The sequence below is a fragment of the Mesocricetus auratus genome, unplaced genomic scaffold, assembly GCF_017639785.1.
Source record: "Mesocricetus auratus isolate SY011 unplaced genomic scaffold, BCM_Maur_2.0 Super-Scaffold_100022, whole genome shotgun sequence".
In the NCBI taxonomy this organism is placed as follows: Eukaryota; Metazoa; Chordata; class Mammalia; order Rodentia; family Cricetidae; genus Mesocricetus; species Mesocricetus auratus.
The window spans coordinates 21,638,190-21,652,883 of NW_024429203.1; the positions used below are offsets into that span (position 1 = coordinate 21,638,190).

The 14,694-nt window shown below is 39.6% G+C and overlaps 1 protein-coding gene across 3 annotated transcripts in view; it reads right to left on the bottom strand.

Annotated features, from left to right (window-relative positions):
* The window catches only part of Arhgef12 (Rho guanine nucleotide exchange factor 12), a 132,839-nt gene that overhangs the window by 26,311 nt on the left and 91,834 nt on the right, over positions 1–14,694 (bottom strand). For all 3 annotated transcript variants that reach the window (XM_013112910.3, XM_013112909.3, XM_040729856.1), the window contains 10 exons: positions 13,434–13,526; positions 11,341–11,451; positions 11,036–11,134; positions 7,090–7,132; positions 6,692–6,797; positions 5,945–6,082; positions 5,363–5,395; positions 4,993–5,107; positions 4,064–4,169; positions 2,317–2,529 (listed from right to left, as the gene is read on the bottom strand). In XM_013112910.3, the coding sequence (XP_012968364.1) occupies positions 2,317–2,529; positions 4,064–4,169; positions 4,993–5,107; positions 5,363–5,395; positions 5,945–6,082; positions 6,692–6,797; positions 7,090–7,132; positions 11,036–11,134; positions 11,341–11,451; positions 13,434–13,526 (1,057 nt within the window). The remainder of the gene's footprint in view (positions 1–2,316; positions 2,530–4,063; positions 4,170–4,992; positions 5,108–5,362; positions 5,396–5,944; positions 6,083–6,691; positions 6,798–7,089; positions 7,133–11,035; positions 11,135–11,340; positions 11,452–13,433; positions 13,527–14,694) is intronic.

The following is a 14,694-nucleotide window of genomic DNA, read 5'->3' on the forward strand; positions in this document are numbered from 1 at the left end:
AATTTAATACATAAAACTCTTAAATGCACTAAAACATAAATGAGAAAAACTTTTTTAAATTTTATTTACTTATATTTTATGTATGAATGCTCTGCAAGTATGCCTGTATGCCAGAGAGGACATCAAATCCTATTATAGATGGTTGTGAGCCACCATTTGGGAGCTTGGGATCTAACTCAGGACCTTTGAAGAGCAGCCGGTGCTCTTAACCTCTGAGCCATCTCTCCAGCCTCCATAAAAACTTTTTTTTTTGGAAACACTATGCAGCCCTTGGCTGGCCTTGAATTCTCAGAGATCTGCCAGATTCTGCCTCCTGAGTGTTCTGCCTCCTGAGTGCTGGGATTAAAGGCGTGCACCACTATGTCTGGCAGGAGAATCCTTTTAAACCATTGTTTAAAAACCAATTTAAGAGCTGGTGAAGCGGTGAAGTAGGTAAAGGTGCTCACCCCACACACCTGATGGTCTGAGTTTGATTCTTATAACCTACAATGAAGGTCAACCCCGACTTCTGCAAGTTCTCTGACTTCCACACATGCCTTTTACCTATGAACTATTGCCTATTGGTAGATTCTGGGAGACGTGTAATGTTTAGCTGTACAACCTCTGCTGAGACCCCCAGACTCCAAAGGATAGCTCTAAACCCACGGTCATGCAGATGGTCCTGGTTAAATTTTTGAGTAACAAAACAAAATGAATATACATGAAGAAAGATGGGAGAGAAAGAGGCAGAAAGTGAGAGTCGTCAGTATGCAAGGCGTACATAAATGAAATCATAAAAATTAATGCAAATTAATTTTAAAACATCAAGGCAAGACAAGGTACCTGTCAACTAGAAAACTGATGAGGAGCAGCTCCTCCTGACTCATGTCTCATTTCTAATAACAATCCTAAGAGTGGACCAATACCAAATAATACCTTCTCTTGATTTATTATCTGTACATAGTATCTCTTTCTGTAGACATTCTACTCACTTACATTTCTGCCTTCACTTTCTGTCCCTCCCAATATTTCAGTTACACTACTACTAATTGGGTTATGAGACATTACAGAAATTCTCATAAGCCAATTAGTAATAAACACAAATATGAATCCATTTTACTTCATCAAGGAGAACGTTAACTTTCTTGTTTGTCAGGCTAGGAATTTAGAGCCCATATACTTCCTTCTCATATTCTTCTATCTCTGATCTGTGGTCACAATGAAATATCTATTATGTACTTTACATAGGAGGATGATTCTAAGTGCCTGAAAACCAATCAAGTATAATCAAGTGTGTTTGCATTACTATGATCATACACATATTGTCAAATACAACCTACAGCATTCATGCATACTGTCAGGTTAAGAGGCATGTTGGTTTGAATATTTTCTTTCACAGTGTCCCCAATTATGCAACTCCTTGGTCACTTAAAACAGAGTGCTTATTATAGTAAATCTCATAGTCTGTCAACTGCTTCATGAGCTTGACATTTGCCTTGTTTCCTTTTTTTTTTTAATTGAAAACATTTCTTACATTTATTTATTTAGTTAGTTAGTTTGTGTGTGTATGTGCCCGTGCAAGTCAAAGGACAACTTTCAGAAGCTTCTTCTCTCATTCAATCACATGGGGTCCACAGATGGAGCTCAGGTGGTCAGGCTGGAAGGCAAGCACCTTACCTGCAAAGCCATCTCACCAACCCTCTTTGTTAGTGAGATAGGGTCTTAGTCTGTAGCCCAAACTGACCTGCAACTTTTTAGCAGATCCATGTGCCACCCTATCCAGGTTGCTTCATGTTTCAAATAGGATTTACTCTCTTGGACAAGTGTTTTTCTTTGCACCCCTAAACCTTTTCTTTTATTGGCAGAGTAATATAGTTTTATCAAGACTCAATTTTTTTTCCTTCTGCTATCTCATACTACCAACTGCTTAAAAATCCTCTTTTACTTTGTGTGTGTGTAGTGTATGTGTGAGTGGGTGCTTCTATGTGTACTTGTGCATGGAGATACAGAACAACAATAGGGTATCTTCCTTGATAGTTCTCCACCTTGTATTTTTGAGACAAGATTTCTCAGTGAGTCAAGAGATTACTTACTGGCTAGTGAATTCAGTGAATGTTGTTTTGGAATTTTTTTGTTTGTTTGTTTTTTGAAACTACAAACTATCAGTCAGCCTATGCTCATTACAAACTATTGTTCAGCCTATGCTCATTATAGACACTAGAATTCTAGGATATTTAAATCAAAGTAAACTGGGATTCAGTGTCTCTCCATTTTTTGCTCAGTATGCTTACATCCAAATCTTGATCCCAAGTTGGGCTGAACTACAGCAAGACTGACCTGTATCATTCTCTTTCCCTCCTTCTTGGGAAAGAGCAGTCCCTGAAGTGGCAGAGGATACAGTACTGGCAGGCAAGTATCCAGTGTCTGTTCCTTCATTGGCTAATCCACTCTGACGCAACTTGGCAGGGTCCTGAGGCTCAGGACTCACAGACAAGGGTGCAGATAAGTGCTTTGGGTGGCGTAGTTTCTGTATCTCCATGGCCCTGCCAACTGAACAGAAAGCAATGGTTAGAAGCCTGTGGTGCAAAACAGTTTAGAGGAGGGAAAGGGGTAGATAAAAATACCCGAAAAAGCGTCTGCAATTATTACACACAGCCAGGGACAGACACAAAAACATTAGGAGATGGAATGATGGGGAGATAAACAAAGGAAAAAGGGGAAGAAAGGAAGGCGAGTAGATGAGAAAAATAAGAGGGATGGAGCAAGGGAAGAAAGAATATAAAGAGGACGGAGAGAGCAGTGGTGGGAAAGGCTGGGAGACATAGAGACAGAGTTTTACCATTTGTAAAGAATAAAGATGCAGCCTTGATCTGTGTATGTAACAAGCTCCACCATACTTCCCTCTACTTCACAATGTCACCATAATAAGGTGTCAAAGATCATTCTGTTCTTGTGCACACCAGGTACTTTCAGTAACTGCAGACACTCAGGTAGCTTTCTCCTACCTTACACATCCTCACAGGGTTCTGTAAACCCCAAATTAAGTTTATCCTCTGAAACTCTTTCTGCGCCCCATGAAGTCAGGGTCAGTATCTGACAACTTCCCAACCTGTGTTACTGGCAGTTGCATAGGGACCCTCATGGTCTGGAGATATGGTGTCACTGTTCCTCAACTATACTGTCATCACTGCATGCTAGGATCTTCAAATGTGCAAACACCTCAGATGAGAAGCATAGCATAGACTGGCTACTCCCCCACACTTCTACTTCTGCTGCAGTCCTGACTAGTGGTCTCATATCTCTCTGTGGATGGAGGTGGTGGGATATCAGAAAAAACACTGCAGACAGGCAGACACTATAGAAGTACAGAGAGTCAATAACAGTAAGTACAAACAGATTAAACAAGTTACGGTAGAGCAATCCATGACCTGTGTGTGTGTGTGTGTGTGTGTGTGTGTGTGTGTGTGTGTGTGTGTGTGTGTGTTTATCCATATGTGCAGGTGCACATTTGTGTACAGGTCTGAATGTGTGGAGACCAGAAGACAACTCTGGGTACCATTTCATTCTTTAGTCAAGATTCATGCTCCTTTTTGAGACAAACTCAGTAAGTAGGCCAGGATACAAAGTCAGGGATCCATCTGTCTCTGGCTCCCCAGTGATAGGATTACAGATAGAAGCCATTACATTAAGTACTTTATCCCCCCTCAATATGGATTCTACAGAACTAGCTCCTGAAACACACACACACACACACACACACACACACACACACACACACACACTCTCTCTCTCTCTCTCTCTCTCTCTCTCCCTCCCTCCCTCCCTCCCTCCCTCCCTCCCTTTTAATTTAGCCAACATAGCCTGAATACATATGCATAAAACCAGAGGTAGCAGGAATTCATGACAGTCATGTGATGGTACACTGTCACTGATGAAGATGTTTATAACAATTAATATAGAAACATAGGGACACTTATTTCAGAAACTGCTGCTGGAAGGAAGCCAGGCACAGTGGGGCATCAACAACATTATCTCCCCAATGAGGGAAGACATGCAGGGAACAATGTCTCAAGCTTCACCATACTTGCACTGTTGTCGTGGCGGCTTGGTCTCCTTGGGGGTCCCAAAATGCTGGGGAATCCTCTTCGCTTCCCTTTTTCTTCGCCCTCTCTATCTTTCTTCATGCTTTGCTAAATTTGAGGTACAATTACAGTAAGATAAGAGACATCAAACAGTAGGTTTTGTTGTTGTTGCTTTCAAATACAGCAACGTGATTCTAATGGTTGGTTAGTTGACAGGAGCTGGTGAAATACAAATAAAAGCACCAATGGAGCTTGGCAAGCCCTGTGTGAACCTCAAGCTCAATATGTCTTATCTTTTTATTTTTGTATCTTTTGGTTTGAGACAGCATCTGATGTAGTCTAGGCTGGCCTTAAGCTTATAAGTCTAAGCTGAATTCTCCTGCTTGTACCTCTCAAATGCTGGTAGTACAGCCCTGCAACTACCATGTTCATCTTTCAAACCTTTTCAATAGAAACAATACTCTTAGAAAAAAAATAAAAGGATAAGTTTACCAGAAGCTTGTTGACAAAAATTTACATATTTGTCAGAAAACTGTTTTACATCATTTGTTTATCAATTTAGCACTTTTATAACATATGAAGGTATCATGCTGAAAACTGGGGACACAGTAATAAAGAATATGCTGGCCTTCATAGATCTTAACAATCTAGCAATCATTGAATAAAACCAAACAATTATGAAATGAGGCAGGCACCCTGAGGCATAAGGCACTATGTTGTAGATGGAAGGCAATATAAACTCTTCATATTATCTGATAATAATAGGCTTATATATGTGTTTCACTAGATTCATCACTAGATGTTTAGTTTTTTTATGAGACCAAGTTAGACCTATTATGATGCCTAGCACTAATGTGCTGGGTTAGTAAACACTGTATCCAAATGTGAAGGAGTAGCAAGGCAGCCCACTCTATTATTTTCCCAGTCTTACCTTGATCTTTGGAAGGAATCCAATCCGACCCCGCTTGTGCTCCAAGTTTCGAGGTTCTTTCACTTTTACTCCCAAATGCTTCATATACATGAGAATAACATACTGCATTGTCGAACTGGAGGAGAAATGATTAAATAAAATAAGAGTTCTGATGGCAGACTAAAGAGATCAAATGATTTATAGAGCCCCAATGCTGGAAACTAAGGCATAAACTAAAAACTGTATACAGAAAGTGATTCTATCCATGACACTAGAGTGCTAGTCAAATAAAATACAGGCCACCAGAGGGAGCCAACAACCAGCAGAAGTTAAAAGAACTTTTCATTTAAGGAAGACAGAAAATAGCTCTAGTGGGGAAACATTCTATTACCTCCTTTCTTCTTCCACAGCCTGAGCAGTCATCCTAAAACAAAAATATTTTAAGATGAAATATATACATCTGAAGATGAACTATAGCTCAGTGGCAGACTGCTTGCCTAGCAGGGTACAAGACCCTGGATTCAATCCCCAGTACTATCAAAAAGATCAAAGAAACACAATCAGATATTTGCTATTAAGCTCAGACACCTGAAACAACAGAAAAAATCTAAATGCTGTGGGCCCCAGCTACATCTAGAATAAAATACTGACAGAACTCCAATCCCGAAAGGACCCACAATTTCACAGCCACATTAGTAGTTTAACATGTTTTACCGCAACAAGTATTTCCAAAGCCTGTGAAATTAAGCAGTGAAAGTGTTCACCTATGACCACTGATTACAAGTTTGGAGTTACTCATTAACCAACATTAAAAAAAAAAAAAAGGCAAGAGCTTTAAATTACCAAGAAAAAAAAATGTGTTTCCAAGTGTTACGACAAATAGTTCTACATGTACAATCTGATGGGCCTGTTAAAGCTGCTCAAAGAATCCATCAAGGGAAATTAGCATTCTGCACATAGTTCTCTGACTTACAACACTTCTTCAATTTTGGTAACGATCTGTTCCGCACATGCTCGCTCCTTCTCCAGAGTTACCCGGTCCTTGTCTCTCTCTGCATCAAGTTTAGTCAGCTCACTCTCAGCCAAGGTCAATCCCATGCTACGTTTCTGTCTAAAAGGGTTGGGGGAAAAGTATTATCTAGCAGAGAGCAAAACATCTCCCTCTAGTTGTCTAGACAGTCCTAGCTACAAGTTTCTAGGGACAGGAAGAATGTCATGTTTCCTACTTGTGACCTAGTCAGGTGGGGTTCTGATGGTAGTCAATGCAAAAGACACATTTCTTGAAGGAACTCACTTAGCACAGACATAGCAATGAGCTTGACTCCTGAAAGGGCATGAACAAAGACTGAACTGTCGGCTCCCATCCAACCCTTTGACTTCAGGTGCCTATTATGTTTGATAACAGGGATAAGACCATATGGTTTACCTAGTGATGAGTAGTGAAATATTTCATATGTAACTTTTTCCTATTTAGAACAATAAGATAAATAACTCAGAATGAGCATAGTGACTTTTCTTCTTGTTTTCTTTTTGTTTGTTTTGGTTTTTCAAGACAGGATTTCTCTGTGTAATATCTCTGGCCATCCTGTAATTCTCTGTAGACCATGCTGGCCTTGAACTCACAGAGATCCACCTGCCTCTGCCTCTTCAGTGCTGGGATTAAAGGCGTGCGCCACCACCACCCAGCAAGTCTATCAAGTTTTGTCAATACCAAACTTACCGAAAATCCTCCAAGTGCCTCTGAACTTCAGGGTGGACTCTCTCCTGCATAGTTTGAATGTAGTGCCGATGTAGGTCCTCAGGAATAAGCTCAGGTCTTCTCTTTTCTACACAAAGAAAAGGAAGCATGTGATCTAAACATGTTCTATGTGACCTGACCGTGGCAAGATAGTGACATTACACAGTACAAACTGAACTTACTACACCAGAGAAGTTACTTAGTGCAGTTAACACACTTTCTGTCAGATTTCATCTTTTCAATGTATTAGACTCTCTATCTGCTGTGATTTATGTGGTTAAATCAGACTAAGCTGGCTAACAAATAAAACACTGAAACTAAGGCAAGCTACATTTCTATGGAGATATTAATCTTCAGGGGCATGAGTGCTCCACACTTACCTAGATCCACTGAGATTTCCTCAGGAACAGAAACTTTCAGGTGCTGAAACAGATTACAAAGGAAAGTTAAAACATCGCAGACTTCTGAGATATACAGAAGAACATGTATAAGTTATTCTTAAAGGTGTATTTCATAACCAACCTCACTCATCTCATAGAAACAAACCCTTTCCCAGTGTTCTGTTATGAAGGAAATTACTAGTCATTTTACTAGACAATAAAACAAATGCTTCAGTATTACTCCAAATATCTGACATTGGCTTACTAGAAACACTGGTCAATACAATCAGTTATACATTATTTGAAAAACACAAGTAAAACCTAAACCTGTATATTACATAGAAAAAACTGACACATGTGTAAGCATGATTTTCATTTCTGAATAGGAATCTTATCCAAAAGATCATACTATTCTCATAATTTTCTTAGGTGAATTTTAGAAATCTCAAGTATCCTCCCAATGAGGGAGTACTAGATGTCAAATTGAGTTTTTGAGTCTTTAAATCTCCAGTAATCATCTGTAGTTTCTGCTGTGGAACTAAGACAACCATCTTTGGATTAACTTCTTTCCATGCAGGGATTCTCCCAGTAAGCATGCAGACAACAGTCACATTGTCAGACTGCAATGTTCTTCACCCAGCAATTTTCAGAAAATCTTATTGTCTTGTATTCAGAGGAAGTATCTTAGTCCTTATCATACTTATTTTATAAACACCCATTAAAGTCACATACTTCCTAAACGGAAATAATTCCTATAAAGATCTGAAGTTTAAATTTGAAAATAAGTCAGTGTTAAAGTATTATGAGATCCTTACATTATTTATTTTGGTGTGTGTATGTGATGTGTGCACATGTGTGTGGGTGGGTATGCTTGCCCACGCATGAATCTGTGAAGCCCAATGTTAGATAATCCCTCTATCACTCTCAACTTATTGAGGCAGGGTCTCTCTTTAAACCTGGTACTTACCAATTCCATTGGACTGACTGGCCAGAGAGTCCCTGGGATCCTTGTCTCCCCTTCCCTCTTAACACTAGGATTACAAGTGTACACAGCCATGCCTGGTCTTTCATGTGGGTGCAAACATCTAATTCAGGTAGTTATACTTGCACAACAAGCACTGTACCCACTGAGTGAGCCATCTCTCTGGCCCCTTATGTTCACTTTTAAGAAGAGTGATATGGCAAAACATGTTCATGCATGTCTGTAACCCCAACCCTTGAGAATCAGATGGAGAATCTGGAGCCCAAGGCCTGCCTAGACTATAGTGAAACTATTCCAAGGAAAAGAAAAAATACAAGACATGAGAAACAGAAGAAAGAAAGAAAGAAAGAAAGAAAGAAAGAAAGAAAGAAAGAAAGAAAGAAAGAAAGAAAGAAAGAATCTTTAGCACAAGTGAAAATAATTGCATGAGGGGTGGTAATGCAGCTCAGTGGTAGAGCCTTGATAAGGCATATCAAAACAAGGATTTAATTCCCAGCACCACAAATAAATAAAATAATGGACAAAATAATCATGATTTGTAAAATAAAAGAAAAATCAACACATTAATATGGATTCTTCTTATACTTTAATGCTAACACAGATCATGAGCAGTAAATAGGCAGGTGCACAGTATCATGGAAGTAGGTGATATATCTGGTTCTTTCTCTACACTAGTCCAGCAGATCTCAACCTGTGGGTCACAATTCCTGCAGGAGGGGTGGGGGATTGGAACAACTCTTTCACAAGGGTTATATATCAAATATTTTGCATGTCAGATATCTATATTATGATTCATAATAGTATCAAAATTATAATTATGAAGTAGCAACAAACTAATTTTATAGCTGGGGTCACCGCATCATGAGGAACTGCATTAAAGCACTGTTGCAGCATTAGGAAGGTTGAGGACCACTGCTTTACACTCCTTCCAGGAAAACAGTAGGGTTAGGGCTGGGGTGGAAAGATAGCTCAGTGGTTAAGAGCACTTGCTAATCTTACAAAGGACCAGAGTTCGGTTAAGGGTCTGACCCTGTCTTCTGGCATCCACAGTCACTGATACACAGTTGGTGCATACCCACACAGACAATAAGCACACGTAAATAAAAATCAGTAAAATAAAAAGCAAAGTCTTCAGCTGAGAAAATCCTTGGAGAGGAAGTGATGGAGATTAGAGTCTGAAGCAGCCATCTAAGAGAATAGCAAATGTGAGAGAAAAAAAAGCTGGAACATGACAGATCGTTAGCCTAGCACTCTTGAAGCCACAGGTGTCATCCCAGAACCTCATAACACCAGACATGGTAGCACATGCCTTAATCCATGCAACTAGGGAAGAGTCAAGAGAGTAAGTTTAAGATCATCTTCAGTGACATACTGAATTCATGGCTGGCCAAAAACCCTGTGCAAAAATAAAGGAGGGTAAGGGATGACTGGAGAGATGGCACCTACAGATGAGTGCTTGCTATGTAGGCATGAGGACCAGAGGCCCTAAATTCAGGTCTTCAGCACCCACATAAAAGCAGGGCATTGGGCTGGAGAAATGGCTCATTAGTTAAGAACAGTGGCTGTTCTTCCAGAAGAACTAGGTTCAATTCCCAGCACCCACATGCAGCTCACACCTGTCTAACTCCAAGATCTGACCCCTCACACAGACATACATGCAGGCAAATACCAATGCAAATGAAATAAAAACAAATTATACAAAAAAAAAAACAGGGCATGGTGGTTATATGACTATAATCTAGCAATGAGGAGGCAGACACAGGAGGACCCCTAGAGTGTACTGGTCTTAGTGAGCTGAGATTCAGTGAGAAACCTGGTCTCAAAAAAATAAGGTAGAGGGCCAGGGACATGGCTAAACAGGTAAGGTACTTGCCACCAAGCCTGAAACCTGAATTCAATCCCTGGGACCCGCAGTAGAAGAATTGACTCCTGCAGGTTGCCCTCTGACCTCTACGCTAACATGTTAGCACAAGTGTGCCCACACACACCCCATACCAATAAATAAACTTAATTGTGCTAAAGCTAAGGTACAAAGCAATAGAGAAAGACAGCTGATGTTGACCTCTGGCCTCCACATATACATGCAGATGTGTGTGCACACATATACACAAAGGAAACATTTTGGTTTTTTTTTTTTTAAAGATCAACCAAACAAAAAAAGGTGAAGGGTTAAGGGTAAGCAACAGGACCATTCAAGGAAGTACTAAAGGTTATTTACCCTTGCTTAGTAATGCTAATGATAAAATTCAGCTTAAAAACCGTACTAGCTGTGTGTGTGTGTGTGTGTGTGTGTGTGTGTGTGTACACTGTGCATGCAAATGCATGTGACTAGAAGTCAATCATTCACAGAATGACAGAATCTCTCACCAAACCTGGAGTTCAATGGTCTGGCTAGACCCCTGGCCAGCAAGTCCCCAGGATCCTCCTGTCTCTGCCTTTGCATATGGATGCTAGGGATCAACTTGGGTCTTCATGTCTTTATAGAAAGCCCACTGAGCCACTTCCCCAGCATTGGTATTGGTAAAAAAAAAAAAAAAAAAAAAAAAAAAGCACTGCTACCATTGATTTCGGTGTGTGACCTTCTCCACCACTTTTAGTTAAATTTGTGTCTCTAATGTTCAAGGGCACTCAGAATTCAACAATCCAAGCATTATCCTTTGGGTCCTAATTATACGTCTATCATTTATATTAGCCTTTTTATTCTCCATTCTAATCATGAACATATACATTTCCAAATATACATATATGTATATATATATACATATACTCTCTAAAATTAATTTTAAGAATGTATATGCCCAATTAATTTAGAAATTACTTTTAAGCCAGCCAAACATAATGTGGATATAATGTGGATATCCAAAAGCATGATAAACTTCAACAGCATGGTTAGGAGACAGGAAATCAGGGTCACTAAGGCAATGAATGCACTGAAGGAAAGATCCTAGTAACTTGACAACTTACTGCAGATCGGTCCAAAAAGAACTGATGAAACTCAAGGAAGACGCGCCGGGTCTCCTTGGAGTTGGTCTGCTTATACAGGTCTGAATAGAGATAACAGAGCTGTCATGGGGAAAGAAATAGAAAAGACAGTGAAAAAAATCACAAAGGGTAATAACTGAATTAATTAACAACATTTGAAGTATACTGCATACCTATCCTTATATGTTTAGAAAACAAGTCTGTCTACTCATTTTACAGATGCAAAGTTCTCCAGCACAGGAATCCCTGTGCGGAAACTGAGTTAGGTGAACTATAAAGTATATTACCAATGTTGCAGGGTCAAACTGTGAAACTACATGGTGTAAGAAAACAGCCAAGTGAGCAGGGCGTGATTTCAGCAGTTCAATGCTCTGGAAACAGCTGCACTGCCCATTGATCTAGAGGAAGAAATGATCATCGTAAGTAACTGATAACTAAATCAATTATGCACACCGCCACCAGAGTCTCCCTGGGACCCCCAGTTATACTTCCAGCCTGGAATGCCCCTTCCAGGGTCTCATGGTGAGGGCTGGGTTCCCACCTGGAGGTGCAGCTGGGAAGTGGCCTAGGTGAGGACAAAAGTCATTGCAGAGTACCTTTGAAGAGTCTATTTCATCATGGGCCCCTTCCTGTTCTCTCTCTGTTTCTCCCTTTTCATTTTTCTCTGTTTTTTTAAACCTGTCTTGTTCTGGGTTTGGTCTTTCTATGTACTCTAGCTGGCCTAAACTCACAATGCCACCCTAGCTAACAAATTTGCCTCTGTTCCCCAAGTGCTAGACTTAATAGAAGTGCTTAGTACTCATTTTTTTGTTTGTTTATTTCAAATAAAACTTCAGACTAAATGAGAGCTAGAGAGATGACTAAGCAGTTAAGAGCAATGGCTGCTCTTGCAGAAGACCTGGGTTTGGTTCCCAACATGCACATGGTGATTCACAACAATCTATGAACTCCAGTTCCAAGGGTTCTGGAACCTTCTTCTGGCCTCTTCAGGAACTAGGAACACACAAAGCACACAAACACATATGCAAGCCAAACACTCATACACAATAAGATGAAAATAAGTAAACCGAAAATTAAAACCTTCCAGATGTTGGTGGCACACATCTGTAATTCTAGCACTCCTACAGCCATATGTGGAGAATTGGCCAGAACTGCATAGGCAGCACAGTGGCAGAAACAGTAAGAGAGACTGCCTCAAAACAGTGTGAGGAGAGAACCAAGCCCTACACATGTATGCTATGTCATCTGTACACATGTCGGTGCACATTCCCACATGCATACACAATACCAAATAAACCCTAAGTAAAACTCAAAAGTGACAGTATGTCATGACTGGTTGGGGTCCTTCTAGGAATGCAAGGCCAGTTCAATACTCTAATATTAATCAATGCAATTTGTCTTATCAGAAAAAACATTAAGAAAATGAAACATCCTAAATCGTTCAACAAAATTCAACATTCAGTCAGGATTAAAAGAAGAAAAGAAAGAAGAAAACTCTCATTAAGCTTGGAATATTCTTTAGTCTAATCAGGAACATTTACAAAAATACCTGTCAGTCACATGCTTAAGCATGAAGGACTGAGCGCTTTCTGCCTAAGAGGGCTTTGTATGACAAGGATGCTGCCAAAATGACTAGCCTTCTGTGAAAGTCCAGTCAGCACAATAAAGCAAGAACAGAGATAGAAGGAAACAAAGTCATGTCTCTAAGCAACAATGTGAATGTTATATAAGAAGTATGAAAATATTTTTTGTTGTTTTTGTTTTTGAAAATAAACTGAGACAGGATTTCATAATGTAGACAACACAGATTAGCTTCAAGCTCGTGGTTCTCTTGCCTCTTAGGGGCTCCAAACACTTCTAGAAAAACTACTAGAGTGTGGGATTGGTGGAACACACCAGTAATCCCAGCATTGGGAGATGGAAGATGAGGGGTTCAAAGTCATCCTCAGCTACACTGAGCATTTTGGGCCAACCTGGGCTACATGAGACACTGCGTAAAAATCTTCCTAATATAAAACTTCCTAAAAATAGCCATTGAATTTAGCAAGACCACAGGGTAAAAAGACAAGAATTAGGCTAATCATATTCCTTCAATCAATGAATAACTGGAATTTGTGAAGTTTATTTTAGGTATCATATTCAGTAACATCCCACCCCCAAAATAAAATGAAACATTCAAGTACTCCTAAAATGACACCATCTCTGCAGTCTGCAGAGTTAATTTCTACTGTTCAAAGTTAAAATAAGCAACTAACTCAAGGTGCTTTGAAGATTTAGTTTTACATCCTTAACAAGTTTTATTTCAAATTCCAAAGAATATTTATCGAATCAGACATCTTAGAAAGATGATAATTTAGCATTTTCGAACATGTGCCATTACCTGCTCATGTTCAGTACCAAAATCATCATCCTCTGCTCCAATAATATGGGGTGCTCCACGGGTGGAGGGACTGCCGACAAGCGATTGTGCGTCCTGTAACATCAGAGAAAAGCAACAGAAAAGCAATCTGATGATCAAGTACTGGAAAGAAGAGGCTCACCGGTTACCATGGCCAACATCTGTAAGTAAGGCATTGTGTAAAACAAACAAATGCATGACTCACTTCATCAATGGAGTTCCTTTTTATCATCTCCTTTTAAGTGCTTTATTTTCAAAGTATCTGTTCTCAAGTGTTCAAAGTCAAATGTCCACAAGAGCACTGGCTGCTCTCTCTTGGAACAGGAAAAGGGGTAGGGTGGGGGTCAACATTTCCCGAGCACTAGTAAACCATCTTTGCTCACTACACACCTTTGGTTTCAGGAGTCTAACATTTTTAATACTTCACTCATTAATTCACACATACTTACGCCTTGTAATGAAACTGGGTTACATGTTTCTTCTTTCTTGTGTTGGCAGGAATAAAACACAGGGCCTTGACCATGCCGGGCAAGGGTCTGACAATGGGCTATATAACCCAACCCTATTCTATCTCTGTATTTTAAAAATTGCTTTTATTTCCTCTAACCTCAAATTTTAATATTTTAAAACTAAGTGAAACAATAGGTATTTATTTTCAACAATAGTCAAATTTTCACTTTGTAACTTGATTGATGTCTCTTGATTATTTAAAAGATGTTGCCAATAATACCACAAAATTCTGTTATGTCTTTTACAATAAAATTTCAAGTACATTTATTAAAAAGTAAAATCATGGGGCTGGAACAATAGCTCAACACTTAATGAGCACTTTCTGCTCTTACAAAGGACCTGGCTTCAGGCTTTGCACCTACATGGTGGTTTGCAACCACCAGGCCCAGGGAGATCTGACGTCCTCTTCTGGCCATTGCAGGCACTGCACACATATGCACAGAAATGCAATGCAGGCAAAAACCACCTAAACATTTAAAATATCAAATAAAATCATAATGCTAAAGCATCCAGTTGAGAATATGTAAAATCCTGGGCCACTGAGAAATCAGCGAGTAAATGCACTTGCCACACATCTGAAAATGTGAGTAGAAAGACAGAACTGACTCCACATCATGCACATACACAATAAAAATGAGTGATTATTTTTAATCTTATTGAAGAGTTTGAAAACCCAGCAATTGCACCTCTAAGTAGATACCCAAAAGGACTGGAAGTATCACAGTGGTGCATG